At 38.5% G+C, this 18,088-nt stretch overlaps 1 protein-coding gene across 1 annotated transcript in view; it reads left to right on the forward strand.

The window, feature by feature from the left end:
• Positions 1 to 1,586: 1,586 nt before the first annotated feature.
• The window catches only part of HCN1 (hyperpolarization activated cyclic nucleotide gated potassium channel 1), a 390,591-nt gene continuing 374,089 nt past the window's right edge, over positions 1,587 to 18,088 (forward strand). The window contains exon 1 of the mRNA XM_042907831.1: positions 1,587 to 1,990. Coding sequence (XP_042763765.1) covers positions 1,587 to 1,990 — 404 coding nt within the window. The remainder of the gene's footprint in view (positions 1,991 to 18,088) is intronic.

Genomic DNA, 18,088 nt, shown 5'->3' on the forward strand with positions numbered 1-18,088 from the left:
GAAAGCACCTTGATTGACCCCATTCATTTTTTCATGCTAGGCCATGGGGTGACCCGGTGCATAGATTCCCTCCCGGAGGTGCTCCCCTTTCTTCCCCTAAAATGTGGCTGTGGCTGACGGGAACCCGTTAGATCAGAGACTCTTGGCAGGGCAGGATTTCCTTTAAAGAGGCCGTGGGCAGGAAGGCAGTCCTTGTATCTGGAACAGATGTTTTGGCACATTTGGGAGTCTTGAAGCTCTTCAGACTCTGGGGCTGCCCTGCTGAGTGATGGGCGAGTTTGGCAGCACATCTTGCTTCCTTTAGCTGATCTGGTGTGTTTGGGAGACGCTGAGGGGGACAGGAGGAATCTCAGAATGCTTTCTTCAGCATCAGTAGCACCTTTTAGGTCTCACTTGAGAATACTTTCCCTCATCTGAGATGGTGATTACATTCTGCCTAAATTCCAAGACATCGTGGCTTCCTGGCGAGGTGTAGGTGAACTCTGACCAACATGCATGCCTCTTAGTGTGTTTTATTGATTACATAACTTATCTAAAAAGATAGGTCAGCTCTGGCGAGTTTTCCCTAACACATTTTTTTTTTTCTCAGTGTTAGCAGCTGGAAGACTTGCTCGCATGTGTGTTGATGTGTGTGGCCTTGGGAAGAAAGAAATCCCATCCCCTGCTTAAGGAGCTCTGAGAGAATAAACAAGGATAAGTGTAAGGAGGTCAGCTGTCTGTCCCTTGGTGCCACATCTTCATCACAGCCCTAAGCAGCTGATTGCTCCTGGTTACCCAGACCTGGTCCCTTTCGGTGTCTGCTTCCTTCCGAAACACACACACACACACACACACACACACACACACACACACACACGTACACACAACTTCCCTTTTACTCATGAAATTTATTATCCGATGTCGAATCTTACTTTCGTATGTACATCTAGCTTTACACGTGAATTTTCTGCATGCAGAGCCAAGCTCTCTCCCTTTCCCAATCTGTAACATCATTCAAACAGGCGTTCAGACAATGTGACAATGCCTCAGTGAGTTTCAGGGTGTTTATTTCTTTCGGACGAACATAATCCGCTAGCTCAGTCTTTCTCTGCCTCTCTGCCTCTCTCTCTCTCCTCTTACGTGCAAACATACACCGACTCTCTCACAACATGTACAAATAAATGCCTCGGAGGGCTCCCGAGTTCAATGTCACGCTGGGCAGAAGTGGAGCAAGAGTGGAGGGAGAGTGCGCGCTGTGCGGGCGGGGAGAGAGCCTTTCCGGCCAGCAGAGGGCAGCCGAGGGGAGGCGCTGGCGCGCGAGGGCTGAGCGGAGCCTCGCCTCGCTCGGGCAGCCTCAGCCTCAGCACCAGCCGCGGCGGAACCGGGAGCGCAGCCACTGAGGGCAGCGGCGGCGGCGGGAGCGAGGCGCGCAGGGAGCAGCGGCGCGGGCGGGAAGCAGAAGCCGCCGCCGCCGCCGCCGCCGCCGCGACGGGCAGCCGAGCTCGCCGGCAGCCAGCTCGGGCCCCTGCCCCCTCGGCTTCGTGCCCCCGGCGCCGGGCGGCCGGCGGGTCTGGAGCCCGCGCCGTCGCCGGCCGCGTCCCCCGGGCATGGAAGGAGGCGGCAAACCCAACTCCTCGTCCAACAGCCGGGACGATGGCAACAGCGTCTTCCCCGCCAAGGCGCCCGCGACGGGCGCGGGGTCGGCCGCGGCCGACAAGCGCCTGGGCACCCCGCCGGGGGGCGGCGGGGCCGGCGCGAAGGAGCACGGCAACTCGGTGTGCTTCAAGGTGGACGGCGGCGGCGGCGGCGAGGAGTCGGCCGGGGGCTTCGAGGACGCCGAGGGCCCCCGGCGGCAGTACGGCTTCATGCAGAGGCAGTTCACCTCCATGCTGCAGCCCGGGGTCAACAAATTCTCCCTCCGCATGTTTGGGAGCCAGAAGGCGGTGGAAAAGGAGCAGGAAAGGGTTAAAACTGCAGGCTTCTGGATTATCCACCCTTACAGCGATTTCAGGTGAGGACTCCCGGCCGCCGCCCCACCCTCCCTTCCGGGCGCGCCCTCCAACACGCGTCCCCGCACCTGGGAGGGGGCGCCCGGGGACTCGGAGGGAGGGGTTGCGGGGCGGGAGGGGGGTGGCGCTGCCGGCGGCTTCCACTCCGGCTGCTCGGGCTCCACTCTTCAACTAGTTTCGGCCGAGGAGGGGGTGGGATGAGGAGCTCCTGTTGCCCGGGAATCCCAGGGAGGTTTCGCCTCCTTTGCCTTGTGAACTTTGGGGATACATCGGGGAAGATGTGACCCCCCCCCCCCCAGATGGAAGGATGCTAAGTTGTGCCAAAAAACGATAACAACAACCACAAAACAAAAAACCAAAAAACAAAAAAACTTTTACTTCGGAGCTGAGAGTGTAAGGAAGCGGCCAGAAAGTCGTCTTTGGGGTGACACCCATCCTCGCGCTGCCCCCCGCCTTTCCCAAAGGGGAAAAAGGCGCTCCTGGGCTTGAGGAGAGGATGGGGCAAGCGGAGATAGTGACTCACAAGTCCTAGCTGTTCCAGCCGCTCTCACCCCTGGGGAATGTTAATCTGTTTTTCATCTGCTTATAGGCACTGGGCATCCTCAATGCATTTCTTCAGAATAGTGGCTGGCAGGCTCAGGAAGGGCAATTTGCGCTTGGATAGTCCCTGACTTGAGATTTCAGCCGGGCAGGCGCTGCCAGCTTGGGCAGCAGCGTGGCAGGAAGCTTCGAGTTCCAGAAACAGACAGGGGGCGTTTCCAGAGCCCCCTCCCTGAGACTGAGAGACACCCTTTCTTGACCTTGACTACAAGTCTGTTTCGGAAAGCTCTTTCCCGTTTCCCAGCCCGGGAACTAGGGCAGGAGGAGAGCTGTCCGCCAGGGAAACTGCTTCGGAGAATTAAAATTAAGACGTTTCCCGATCTTATTTGTCGCCCAAGTATGTATTCGGTTATAAGCATGTTTAGAGATTATCAAATGAAGGTCGTGAAGTAGATCCTCTTATTAACGTGCGCACACGCTGCAGCTTCCGAATAAGGTTGGGTTTTCCATTTAAATTCTAAAACTCAGGGTGGCTTGCCTTTTCTCTTTCTTTCTTTCTTTCTTTCTTTCTTCTTTCTTTCTTTCTTTCTAAGTGAATTCATTCGAAAAAGAAGAAGAATCAGTGAAAAAGTATATGTGCAAATTAAGCCGATTTAATAGGCGTCTATTAAACAGCAATCAAAGATAGCAATAAAAAGCAGCATTACTTTGAGTTATGTTTAAGGGAAATTGCCATCGACTCCATGCCTCCGCAGGAGCTGTCCACAGTTCTGAATGACATTAGCTTTGGAAAACCCAAACTCCTGCCGCACTAAGCCTGGGAGTGAACGTCTTCACCTTTGAATTTTATATATTGTCTCAGAAATCAGTAGCGTCTATTATTTGTGCATAGAGTGAATGGCTTTTAGGAAGTGTATCATTTTAAGGTTCTTATTTACCAAAACATGTAACAAAGTCCAAAGGAGGACTTATAGAATGTAATGACATTTATAGTCTATAGCAAATTAAGAGTTGGATTGTAAGAATGTTTACGTTGAAAAGGATCTAAATAAACTGCCACGTTTCCTCCCTCAGGAAGATAAGCAGACTTATAAATGACCTTGTTTTAAGGCACATTAGACTGTCATGTTCTTTAAAATTTTAAAGGTTAGAATCAAATGTAGAAAACTATCTCTCCCTCAATCCTCAGTGGAAATATGTTGCAACCTAGTACCCTTTTGTTTTTCTTTCCTGAGAAAAACTTTACAAGGAAACAGGCTTCAGCCTTAATAACAAAAGTAAGCATGGTGTTTCCAGTAATATATGTGGTTCACTGTTCACATGCAAATAAAATGCTACACTTTGTTTATTTTACCTCAATTGAGTGATCCCTTTTGGTTACTTTTACTTTTATTTCTTGAACAATGTAAAAAGAGACTACACTTTTCAAAATGTGGCACATGGTACATAATTAAGCTTTTACCACCTACTGGATAAAAACATAGGGCCACCTTTCAGGAATTGGAATAGTGTGCCAGAATCTTTTGAATGAATGAAATTCATGAAATTAAAGATTCTCCACATTTTCTCAAGTGAATCATCTGAGACTAATATCAAACAACAAAAAAGTTACTAAGAAATAAATTGAGATCAGATGATGGTTAACTTTTACCATGCACTTCAAATAAATGAGAAATGATTAAAAAGTGAGGTAATACTCTAAACAAAATCCAGTGTGGAGTAGTTTACAATACTGGATTTTCTCTTGCATAACTGGACAAAAGGAAATGTCAGACACAAATTAAACAATTACTAGGCTTAGGTTTCTAACTGGAAGGTATCTGAAAAAGATAGATTTTAAAACTCGCAATTACAATATATGTTTTTCCAAAACAAAAAACTAAGGAAGTAATGATGTAAATACTTATTTGCCTATGTCAAGACATTTAAATCTTATTATTATTTCATTAACATTTTTATATGATATCAATAAGATTTGTTAAAACCTATATAACATGTCAGGATAATGTAACGGAAAAAGCAGAAATAAGAAAGACAAAACTCTGGCAGTACTTTTTTTCCTAAAGGACAAGAAATATGGGAAAAATCTCTAACATAGTAGAAATGTTATGGTTATGATCTGTTCACCTCAGGCTCTTTCCTGAAGAAGACACTTTAAGGGCAGGGCTTCACTATGATTCCTACAATGCCAAACTGATGTTCAGTAATAATTCAGCGACTGAGAAAGTGACACTTAAGAATCAGTTTCCATGGAGGGGTGGGAGATACTGGAAATAAAGTTTTTTTTTTCTTTTTTAACTTGATACTTTCATAAGCTTTTGCATGGCCAAGAAAGTTTACTCATTCTGCTCTTTGGTCAGTCCCATCCTGCTGAATGTAGGGGAGTCTGCCACTCCGGGGTGGGTCAGGACTTTACCACTGTGCTGGTGATCCAGTGTCCCTTTTTAGGATGACTTCTGAGCCAAGGCCTTTTCCACTTCCTGGGCTTTGCTCCCACTGAGACTCCTGCAGAGCTAACTAGGTGCTTCTCTCACCTGCCCAAGAGAGCTATTGCTGTGTCTGGCACGTAGTTTTCTCCTATCTCTGGTGTAAGTAGGGCAGAGGCTCTGTATTTCCCTTCTTTCTCAGGAGAGGATGATGTTAGAAGCCTTCAGGGACTAAAGAAGAGTCAAATACTACCAAAACTGTTAGAAATAACCGGGTGGCAGAAAGGGAGATGTGATGATGGAAGCAGAGATCACAGTGATGTCCCAGGAGTCAAAGAGTGCATTCAGTGTCTAAAAGCTGGAAACGGCAAGCAGTGGATTCTCCCCTAGAGCCTCCAGAAGGAACATAGCCTTTGATTTTAGTCTTGTAAGACTTGTTTTTTTCTCTTTGTTTGTTTGTTTTTAGAAATAACTGGGTGGGAGCTAGAGAGTTTAGTAAAAAAAAAAATCTTATGTTTTTGTCTATACCATGGTATATAATCATCCAAACTAGGGAAAATATAGTTACTTAAAAAGTAAAAGTAGGAGCACCTGGATGACTTAATCAGTTAAGTGGCGGCCGACTCTTGATCTCGGCTCAGGTCATGATCTCGCCATTTGTGATTTTGAGCCCTGCATCAGGCTCTGTGCTGACAGTGTGGAGCCTGCTTGAAATTCTCTCTTCCACCATAAGAGACTCTTAAAATGCAGAGAACAAACTGAGGGTTGATGGGGGGTGGGGGAGAGGGGAAAGTGGGTGATGGGCATTGAAGAGGGCACTTATTGGGATGAGCACTTGGTGTTGTATGGGAGCCAATTTGACAATAAATTATATTTAAAAAAAATTCTCTCTTCCCCCTCTCTCTGCCCCTCCCCCACTTGTACATGCATCTTCTCTCTCTTTCTCTCTTGCTCTCAAAATAAATAAATAAGCTTAAAAAAACCAAAAAGGAAAAAGTAAAATTATACTGATCTTTGTGTAGTAAGGACACAGTCTCAGTCTTGCTGAGTTTCATGTGTACCACACACGCAAAAAGAAATATCTAATTAGGAGGTTAAATGTGATTTTTCTTGAGATTACTAACAGTGATTATATATTTATTAGCTAAAATTTTATTTTTTATTTATTTAATAAAAAGGTGACTCTGGCCTAGCATTGTGCTTTCACAGCTAATCTATAGTTATGACATAATCATTCAAATGGATTGAAGGAATAGAGGACTTTTCTGGATGGTTTTTATTATCTGAGTAATTTACCTTGGAAGAAGGTATCCCCAGACTATTTGCCATTTCAGGGATTCTGACATTATTTTCCTGGGTCACACTTATATATAGGGCTCTTTTATAGATAATGTTCCCATTTCATATATATTGTCGGCCAACATCTTGCCTCTGGTAAGGGAGGAGATTTTATATCTTGGCTTGTTATTTCTTCCACTACTTTTCATCAATTAGTATGAACAACTGTACGAAAAGCTTATTGTGTCATAAGTACACAAGGACCCTAGAGACAGGAGTCACTTCCTGAAGCTATTGCCATTTCTGGCCTTCCATCTCTGCTTCGTGTTGCAGCCACAATAATAGTGATGTCAGAGGTCACTGATATGTTCATTAGTGAAGGGAGGCTTCGCCCATATTACACAGTAAGTTAGAGACAGGCCTTTGTTTCTAGGAGCTTCTCAGGAAAAAACAATTCAACCTTCTGGGGTTTAAGGACTAATTAGCCTACTGTTATGTTATCTTTGTGCTAAATGCAATCTGTACGCTCCCAGCAATGCTCCTTTTATTTGTTTTCCATATCAACACAGCCAAAATTAACCATAAGAATTTATTTATTTTCTCGGTTGGGTGAAACTTTTTATATCTTATAAATTCAATTAAGTTTTTCCTAGTGACTCTACCAACTGTTAGGCCCAATTAAAGTGAAATGATTTGGAAGTATGAATTTATTCCATTACTTTTTCTTAGTATCCATTTAAGTTGCAAAACTTTAAATTTTATTTGATGTGTCACTATTTAATTGCATTTGATAGATATTAGTGTGATATTATACCATTAAAATGTTACAAGATGTTTTGCATTTTTTTTCTGAGCAACTTTCCCTTTAAACCTACTTTTGGGACTTATTATAAATTGAGAATCTTTGGGCAGATGCGTTTTTACCAATTCACATTTAATTATGTCGACTTGTATTTATGAACTTGAATGTTGATGAGTAATGCAAGAATTTTAAATGCATTAGAATAATACATTACTCATTATCAAAAGCTCATTTAACAAAATCTAATTAAGCTATATCTACTTGGTCAAAAACCACAAACTGAAGCAACACCAACACCAAAAAGCAATTTAAGTAGTATTTGTAATTCTGCATTATTCATTATTCAATGAACCTATATCCCAAAGTGAGTAAGAGGCAAGCAAAATATATCTGATGTGATGCTTATGTGAACATTTTGCCATTCTAAGTGTAATTCTTTTCTTTAGCAGATAATTCACTTCATTACTTAGAGACAAGTAAGTAATGGGTTAAGGGTAAGGACTTTCAAATATAGTTTCTTATAATTAAAATACAAATTATGGCAAACCATAGCACCACAATGAAGAGTGCTGAACGTTTTCAGAGTCTGTGACAAATTTTCGTTTTATCATTTTGTACAAAGAAGTAACAAACTATGAGTTAGGCAGCAGAGGTGGTGATAATGAAGAAAAAATCTGCATATACTAGGAAAAAAGACTGTTTTTACTTAGACTGAATACTTTTCTTCTACAAATAAATTTCTTTGTGAAGGCATCTTGATATACAACTTACCATTATTTTTTTCAAAAAAAAAAAAAATCAAGGGAATATGGTGATGCTCCCTGGTGCATCCTGGTATTATCTGTGTTATTGCAAAAGGAACCATTCTGATGCTATTAATTCTCTGTGATGTGTGTGTGTGTGTGTGTGTGTGTGTGTGCATTGTGCATGTGGAATGAAACTATTCAAGGGACCTCTGTACACGATTATATGCACACAGCATATATATTGATGTTGATTATTTTTTAGTTGAACTTTTACCTGACACTTTCACCCAAGTTTGAATGACAAAAATGGATGTCATGGCCCTTTTCAAGTTTAATAGTTAATTTCCCCATAATAATCTTCAGCCATTTCACATAGTAACTGACCACTTGGTTAAAGTAAAGTAGCAAAATTATACATGTCCTGGATTTATAATTGGACCATCTTATTTATGTAGACCTGTTTTTATTTTTAAGACATTAGCTACAATTCTAAAGAAGTCAGGCTAATTACACATATACAGAATTAGCAACTATTTACAGATTTTGTACTTTCAGGTTAAATAGTGCTGCAGTGAACATCTTTATATATTACTCTTCATTATATTTTGGACAGTCCAGGGAATGGAATTACTGACTGTGAACATTTTAGAGATTCTATACATATTGACTTTACCAATTAACATTGCCACTGGTTGAGACACTTTTTTTAAACGAAAATGTTTATTTATTTCAAGAGCGAGAGAGAGGAGCAAGCGAGCATGTGAGCGGGGGAAGGGCAGAGAGAGAGTGAGAGAGAGAGAGAGAGAGAGAATTTCAAGCAGGCTCTGTGCTGTCAGCGCAGAGCCCGATACAGGATTCGATCCCACGAACTGTGAGATCGTGACCTTAGTGGAGATCAAGAGTCAGATGCTCCTCTGACTGAGCCACCTAGGCACCCAGAGGCACTTTTTAAAATTGTGAGTGACATAGGTTTATCAGTGTTGCTGATATTTCTGTTTAGATGTGCACAAGTAGTTTTAGGACAGAAAGTCAAAACTATATTTGTCATAGAGTAGCAAGAGTGATCTTAAAAAGCAAATAATATTACTTAATGTCTAATAATATCATGCTGCTTAAAACCCTTTAGAGGCTTCCCATTTCTCTTACAGGACATTTGAGCTACAAGATGAGCTACAAGATCTTGAATAGTTTCAGTTTATCTATGCAACCTCCTCACCCACAACTTACTCCCTCACTATTTTCTGGACACCTGGGTAAATTTTCAGCCCCTACAGTAAGCTGAGTTCTCCCCACCACAGAGGTTTTGATGTGAAATTTAACCCCGCTGTCTAAAATTCTCTTTTTACTTTCTGTCATTTTGCATCACACCTAGTTTCTCCTTGTCATTTGGATTTTCATTTAATCATTGTGATCACCCTCAGCTTTCACCGCCCCCCCCCCCCCCCCATTTAGTTTTCTATCTGGGTCTCTTCTTTCATTGGAATTTATAGTTACATTTATTTTATTTATGTCCCTCCACTAGAATTTAAATTCCATGACCTCATCTATATTACTCAATTTTGTATTTCTAATGCCATTAAAGTACACATAAGAGATTGTTTCCCTGCTTCAATTTTCTCAGATGCTTTATTTTTAACAGCTTTTTGAGCTATAATTCAGTTACAGTATAATTCACTCATTTAAAGTATATGATTGAATTTTTTCTAGTGTGTTCACAGAGTTGTACAGCCATTACCCAAACCAATTTTAGAAAATTTTATCACTCCAAGTAGGAACCCCTACCTATTAGCACTCATTTCTCTCTCCCCTTCCTTCCTGCCCCCATTGCTGTAAGCAGTCAGGAATCTACTTTCTGCCTCCAGAGATTGTTTTTTTCTGGACATTTCATATCAATGAGATGATATAATGTGTAGTCTTTTGTTATTGGCTTCTTTCGCTTAGCATATTTTCAAGTCTCATCCATGTTGTAGCATGTTTCAGCACTTTCTCTTTTGCGGAAGACTGTTCTGTTGTATGGCTATACCAGATTTGTTTATCCATTCATCAGTTGATGCACATCTGCATTGTTTCTACCTTTCAGCCACTGTGAATACTGCTGATGTGAACATTCTTGTACAGTTTCTTGTGAGGAGATGTATTTTCATTTATCTTAGAATTGAAATCACTGGGTCAGCATACAGACTTTTAACAAATGTTATTGAATGAATAGACAACTAATTAGTCTGCAACCAGGATATGCACACATTTAATCTTACAATTAGTAAATCCAGATAAAGAAAGCTCTTCCTTTCCCTAAAGCAACACCTAGCATCCACTCCCCACTGCCACCTGCAAGGACATGTCACAACCATTACATTTCCCTGCCCAGCGTGCAGATGACTAAATGAAACTGCAGGAACATTAAGTAGCATGAACATGGTGACATAGATAGTAAGAACTGGGCCAGGAATTCAGCTCTTCTGAATCTTAATTCTCTCAGTCCAACCTAAAAGGAAGCAAGGCTGCTAGTATAAGTAATTCTCCTAACCTGCAAGGAAACATTATGGATTAAACCTAATCATTTATGCTTCCTACCTCTTGAAACCATTCCAAAATAATATGAGAAGACACACAGATAGATAGATAAATAGAAGAAAGAGGAGAAAACAGAGAACAAGAGATCTCAAAAACATTTTGGAAAATACGAAAGCTAATGGAGAAATTATATTTTACTTCCATGATTCTTCACCACTGAGCCCCAGAGGTGCTTAGGACATGAGGTACCAGTTAAGAAGCAGTTTCCAGGAAAGCCAGGCTGAAATTCACTTCCTAGTGAATACAGAACTTTCAGTCTTAACATTAGAATGTTTGGAGTCAGGCCAGTTCTCCCCAAGCAGGACACAAGAAAACTATATCCAATGGGAGACATTTCAAGATCTTCCAGTAAAAATTCTTGTTCATTATCTAATGATTTTTCAAAAAGCCTTACATATGTACATAGAGACTGTAATTATATGTTGGTATTCTATCATCTAATATGATATCTAAGCAAAACATTATGAGTCTTCTGAGAAAAGTCTCCATCATAAAAGAGAGAGACTAAGTCAAAGAGCAAAAGAAAGTCCAGAGAACAGAGAGGCATTTGGGGTTAAGGGAAATTACATTATTAAAAATAGTCTATAAATTATATCTTCAGGAAGATATTTTATGTAAGACAACAAGAACAATATGCTGTGAAAAGAGTATCCAGAAAATTTTTTTCAAAAAGTTCTCACATGTAAGAAGTTGGCACATGAAGTCTAGGAAACCTCTCAGAATTAGGGCAAAAAGAAGAACAGAACATGTAATGAATAAAATAAAGGATAACTCATCAGGTCAAAATCTATAAAAAACAGTTTCAAAATGAGAACAAGTGTGAAAATGGACATATGGAATTAACAGGGACATTTTAAACAAAAGTTTCCAGATAGCAGGAAGTGAAATGTCTTTTCTGAGAAACTCGCAGAATGCTCAGCATCAGGGAAGGAGAAGACCCCACAAAGGGTCTCCACACAGAAGCTGGGTCAGAAGACAATACAAAAATTGTTCAAAGAGAAATTTACATATCAAGAAGTGGGAAAAATACTGTAAGCTAAATGATAATGTAGCAGTCTCCAAAATTCTGGGTTTTAGTTTTTTTCAATTATAAAATGAGGAAAATAACATATGTATCTTATCAGGTTGTTGGAGCGATACATATTTTATGGTGATATTATAAATATTTTTATAGCGTCTAGATACACGGTGCTTAGAAATTACACTCTGCACTTAATGCTATGTAATTGTTAGCTACTATCATGAAAGTAAATTTGAAACGGAATTAAGGAGTGTGAACTATTTGAGAAAAGAAAATACTCTCTTCGCACATACTTGACAATCTTCAGAATTCTTTAAAGCAAATGTGTCTGTGAAGACAGGGCCATAGAAGCATTAGGCTGTTCTGATTTCTTTTTATCTTGTTAAGTCTCGGCGGCAGAAACCCTGATGTACAATGGTAGGTTTTGTGTGTGCTATATGAAATAGCTTCACTCATGAGGCAATTAGCACTGGAAAACTTCTAATGCATCCTCTATCTGTAAAACTTTGCAGATACACCATTATTATCTTCAAAGTTGGTATAGAATGCTATCGTACTGAACATTTAGAGTAGCTTTTAGGGAAAATTCTAACGGCACTGAGTTGCATGTACTCCTTCCTGTTAATCTTTATTTTCGTTAGGAAATGGCATAGTTAAACCATTTGGTATCTTATTTCAAATCAGTTAAACGTTATGTAGGAGCCAAATAAAATGATTCATAACTTGCTAAATTCTTTCATTTTTTTATTGTCAAATTTAATAGTCTATGAAAAATGGTTATTTGGAAATATAAGAAAGATTGCAAATTTAAAAGGATGATTTTTAATGTCTTTTTTTTTTACATCATTTTTGAGCAGATGTCACTTATTACCCTTGCAGAATGTGTCAGCCTTGTTTTTTTTAAAGGTTATATACCTTATTAAAAATTATGCAATATCTTAGTTGAGAGATGTGAGTAGGAGCTGAGAAAATGAATGTTGAGTGTTATATTGGTGGTACTTACAGGGAAAATGAGTACTCCTTATTTTTTCTATAGAGACGTTATTCATTATTTAAATGATTATTTTTAGAAAGGTTATTTGTTCTGAGCAACAAATTGGGTATTTGTTTTGAATAATCATGTAAGTGAATTAGGTTGAGGATTAGAGACAGTCTTGGATTCAGATGTATTTTTTTGGTTTATAAAACGGCAGAGGTACATGCTGAAACTGCCTAGTTATGGTTGTATCTGTACTGAACAATATAAATAACCCAGGGATTCTGTAAGCTGTAATTATTGGTTAAGCTAATCATTCATGCCTGTCCATTAGTGACTGTCAGGTTGTCAGGCTCACAGAATACTTTAAGAATCAAATGAAAGCTGTGGATCCTCTGTCCTAGAAAAGTGCATATATTCACAAAATTTTATCTGTGATTTCAAGAGGTTTGTGGTTGCCTGCAAGCACATTTATTTTTGGCCTCCAGCTTAAGACTTCCTGAACTATCTAATATTTTTACACAGAGATATGATACTAAAAACAATGGGTAGAAGATAGCTAGAGACAGAGTTTCCTTTGGACAAGCCATTGAAGAATTAGAACTGAGGCTAGGAAGATTTGTCTCAAGGGGCAGAGAATTCCCTGTCAACCAAATAGCTTAGTTCTGAGGCTAGATACGTGGTCAGCAGGGATTGAATAGATGTTTGTTCTTGATAGGTCAGTCAGTGCAATAAAGTCAGTGCGCAAAGTGATAGCGAGAAACATTTGGGATGAGAAAACGCTAGATGATTTTCTGTAGATGATGTTTACCTGCTTTGAAAAGCTGATTGAGGGATGCCTGGGTGGCTCAGTCAGTTAAGCGTCCAACTTTTTGTTTCAGCTCAGGTCATGATCTCATGGTTCACAGGTTTGAGTCACATGTCAGGCTCTGCACTGACAAAGCAGAACCGGCTTGGGAATCTCTCTCTCCCTGTCTCTCTGCCCCTCCCCTCACTCACTCACTCTCTCTCAAAAGAAATAAATAAACTAAAAAAACCAACAAAACAAAACAACTGATCGAATCAACTGAGAGATGATCAAGCTAACTGTAAAGTTCATAGGGTGGCTGATTGTAAGATAAATATTTTAAAATATATCAGTAAGTTTTCTACATATTAACAACCATGATTGAGGGTATATAATATAAAAAGAATCACCAGCTATAAGAGCCAAAAATACAAACTACCTGAATTTGATATTTGAAAAAAAATTCAAATCCATATATTAAAGGATAAATGATACGATAAGTAGTATTAATCAACTAAAACAGTTGAGTAAAATCCATTCTCCTCAGTTTTCAGTAAAATGAAATCCAAATAATTTTAAACTTATAAAAGATAAAAACAACTGAAATCAGAATTCCTAGAAAAGTATTAGTGAATTATTTAATCCTGTTGCCATGGGCAGAGCTTCCCAACATAATACTCTAGAGACTGTGTAAATTGTTGCAGGCTTTCTGAAGGTCTATTTGACCCTTATAAAAAGTTCTTGAAAATTTATAGACTAGTAAATTATCTGGCAGAAAAATTGTGACATGTTTTGCAAATAGGATGATCCCTACAATACTTAGGGAGAAAGATACAAACAGATACAACCTGAGTAAAATTCCAACCCTGTCTGAAACCCCTGCTTATCAGTTATTCCCCATATCTCTGCCCTGTCTTTTCTTCATAGAAGTTATTACAATTTATTATACTAAATTTTTTGTTTATCTAATTTGATTATCATCTTTCCTAATCTATAATTAAGCCCCAGTTAGGGGCTTAAATATAAACCCTAATATAAAGTACTGTATTTCTAAGGCTAGATCCATGTATGGCACAAAGTAGGCATTCGATGAATATGAGTGAATGAAGAAATTTTAGCAACATTACGCTCAATCCTAGTTTTTCTACACAATTTTCAACAGCAAGCTGGTCTTTTCCCTACATTTCCTACAAAAAAAAAAAAAAAAGAAATACTTTAATGTAGTGCAGATAGGCCAACCTAACACACAGAAACATATACTGAGAAATAAAGGTTGAAGCTATTTAAAATAATATGCATCCATACTTGCATTAATTCTGTTTATTGTAATGTGTGTTTTTATGTAGTTTAAAAAAATTGGGAATATATTTTGTGGATATTTTGGGATGACTCTTGTTTTACAGCCCCATAAATGCTATTTAAATGTCATTGCCTTTGGAACCAATGCTATTTTCATCAAAATAGAGCTGAAAATATATCTCTTTGGGCAATGACATTAAGAATGACACTACTTTTTTTTATGTATCATGTTTTTATTTTTTTCTTTTACCCAGTTTTGTTGCCTTTGTATAAGAGTACACATGTCAAGTCCTGTTGTGCAAGGATTGGAAATTAGAACTGTCTCTATAGGTATAATTAATAAAATAGTGAGTCTGTGTTTTGAAAGAGGATTAATTTTGAACTTTGCCTCTGTGGTAAGTAGGTTCTTTTACTGTGTTCATCAAACTTAAAAAAAATCCAATGCAAAATTTTCTGAATCAGCACTGTTAAATTGATCCCTGTGTAATGTTAATGGAAAGGATACTATAGATCTTGATACGAGAAAATTGAAGTTGACGTAATTTTTAAAATGAAAGGAAACTTGAATCTTAGAAGATAGTGGTAGCTTAGTTTTTGTGCATAAAAATAGAGCAGATAGATAGCACAAACAAAACACATGGATAACATTTATAGCAAAATTATCCCCATGAACCTAAAAAATAAACAGACTGGGACAAGACCTTTTTTTGACAAGACCTTTTTTTTTGAACTTCCATGTAGGTTGAAAGAAGGAAGTAATGAGAATCAAGGTCATCTGATAAACCAGAGAATAGGCAGACCTCCCCCATACCCAACAGGTATTTGTTGGAGATACAGCCAAAACTGGGTTGGGATTCACACAATCCAATAGCAAGAGCTCTGCAGTAATTTCAAGAGAAAAGATGGCTGATCCCAGGTCTGGGGCAGGAAGTACATATTAAGGGCCTGGAACAACTTGACATACCAGATAGTAAGGGAATTATCAAAGACTACTAGGGTAATATAAAAAAGAATCAGGAGTCAACTTGAAAAAGCCAAGATGAGCTTCAAAAAGGGTGAGAATTTCAACAGATTCGAACTCAGCAGATGTTTGAGTTCATAATGATACAAAAAATGCTTAACCTCTGAAACTCATAGAGACTTAATTCCTTACCTCAAAATTTGGGTAAAAAAAAGGGAAGAAATCAAGCATTTATCCTGCTTTCCTATATTATCTGAACCAATATGTAACCAAATAGTAGAGGAGGAAAAGAGTATCTTCATAAAATTGTTAAAGTTAATAGATGAAAAAGTAAGGATATTATTAGACAACTGCCATTTTACCATCCTCATTCAATTAATGCACCTAGAGGTTGAGCATCAGTGGCCACTAATAACAAAAAAGAGCAAAATTAGATTTTGCATTTTCTTGATAAAAGAACATACACCACGTGTAGTTTTGCCAATGGAATGGAATCTGAATCTCATATGACCTCTGGGTCCAGGTGCCAAACTTCGGGAAATACAAAGGTCAGAGGAACATGCTGAACTTGTACATGTAATCAGCAAAATCCAGTGTTGGGGAATCGATGGGCCTGTCACCCAGTTTCTTCAGCAGACAGATAGTAAAGACAAGAATGGGATGGAAGGGAAAGTGGAGGTTTGAGACAGACCAAACTATGCAATTTAGGGATGCATAATTGTGATGAAACTATATTAAGAAATTCAAGGAAGCAATTACTATGAAAGCCAGCAGAACTGTTATTTCAGAGGGTACAAGGGGGTTGTGATTGGGATCGTACACAGGGAAGGGCTTCCTGGGGGAGTGGTGATAAAGTTCTCCCTCTTGTTTTGGGTGGTGATTTCCAGGATGTTTCATTATAATAAGTCATTATTTTCTGTATCTGTTTTACAATAACAATAAGGAAAAAAGGAGAAGAGGCATTAATTTTCAAAAAGAAAGATCAGGCTATAATGAAAAAAATGTAGTATTCCTATTTATCTTTCTGTTTTACTTATAGATCTGATTTCTGTTTGCAGCAAAACCCTAATAATGTTAAGGCAACACAAGATAATGCTACCTTATGGTGGGAAAATGACCCAGACATAAACTCCGAAAAGTCAGAACCTTAACTCTTTTGACTTGATTTGAGGAGATGTTTAATCTCTTTGAAGCTAGTCTGTAAAATTTGGGAAAATGCTATCTGTTGCCTTAAGGATGTAGTGAAAATAAAATATGTGAAAGATGCTTGACACAACCAATATTTAACAAATATTACATTCTCCTTTCAGCTTCTATTATCCTCTTAAGTGATTAATATATAAGTACAAATAAGTAATAGTGGTTTATCTAAAAGACATAGGATTGTACTCATGAATTCACTCATTCAGTATTTACTGAATGCTGAGTATGTTTTCAGTGAGTATTAGGTGCTTTAGATATAAAAAAAATGAAACTAAAGAGTAACAGTCTTTCAGAGACTTTCTGTCTAGTAAAGAAGACAGGCACATGAGGATTGACTTTAATGGAGGGAAAGAATGCCAATAGGGAAATTGTACAAAATGATATGCCACCAGAGAAAATCATGGTGCATTAATTCTATAATATTTAATTATTGGCTACATTTTATAATTTTTTACTATTTATTTCTGAGAGTTTTGTTGCAAACCATCACAAGTAGTCAATACTTTTGCATGTGTTTTTTTTTTGTTAAAAAGAACTATTTGCTGAGATTATCTCAGATTTTTAACCTTTAAATCTTTATTAGTCTATTGTTACCCTGTTATGATTCTAAAAAGCATAAAGTTTTCAGGCTTGTTGTAAAAGTCAATCAAGTCAAGAATTATTTTGGAATTGTGTGCTTAAAGGTAGAAAAATCCATTAGAAAATAGCAAAGGGATTACCTATTGACTAAAATGTGGACTGCCTCTATATCCCTTTTCTATGTAAAATAAATCTATGTTCCTTCTGTATCAACACATCATGTAGGAAAGAGAGAGAAAAGCTCTTAACCTACTTTCCTATCTTCAATTTTTAACTTTATCATGCTTGTTAATTGCCTGGGTGTCCTTTAACCATCTATTTCCATGATTCTTTCCCAGAGGCTTGGTTTAATTTTAAAAGTGCAGTGTATTCAGCCCTAATTATGTGAGAGCTCACTGCAGGCAAACAGCAAGAGATAGTAATGACCAAAATGTATTTTTAAATCAGTGCGACAGATACCACAAGCACATTGCTGTAAACATTTAATGACTAGGAAATACAACCATGTAAGGTGATATTTGGAAGCTAATGATATTTGAAAATAAAATTCCTTCTTAGAAACATAATGTCACTAACTGATTTTTTAAAAAAAAATACATATTTTTGTAGTTTTATATTCTTTCTCTTATCAAGTATTTAAATAAGGTGATCACTCCCACAGCCTCAAATTCTTTTCATCTTCAATAACTAGATGTAAGGTGGTTTTACTTTATCTGAGTTTGAATGAAGTTCACAAAATATGCAGTCTGTGTGCCTGGAAATAGTGTCCATTGTTTCTTTGAAAGGCATGCTATTATGTTGACTTAAATGTCCACAATAAATCAAGATTTTAAACATTTTCTATCACAGTTACTTTTACATTAACTTAGTGGGGGAAATAATTACCATTGAAATGTTTTCACTGGTCA

The sequence above is a fragment of the Panthera leo genome, chromosome A1 (assembly GCF_018350215.1).
Source record: "Panthera leo isolate Ple1 chromosome A1, P.leo_Ple1_pat1.1, whole genome shotgun sequence".
NCBI classification, from domain to species: Eukaryota; Metazoa; Chordata; class Mammalia; order Carnivora; family Felidae; genus Panthera; species Panthera leo.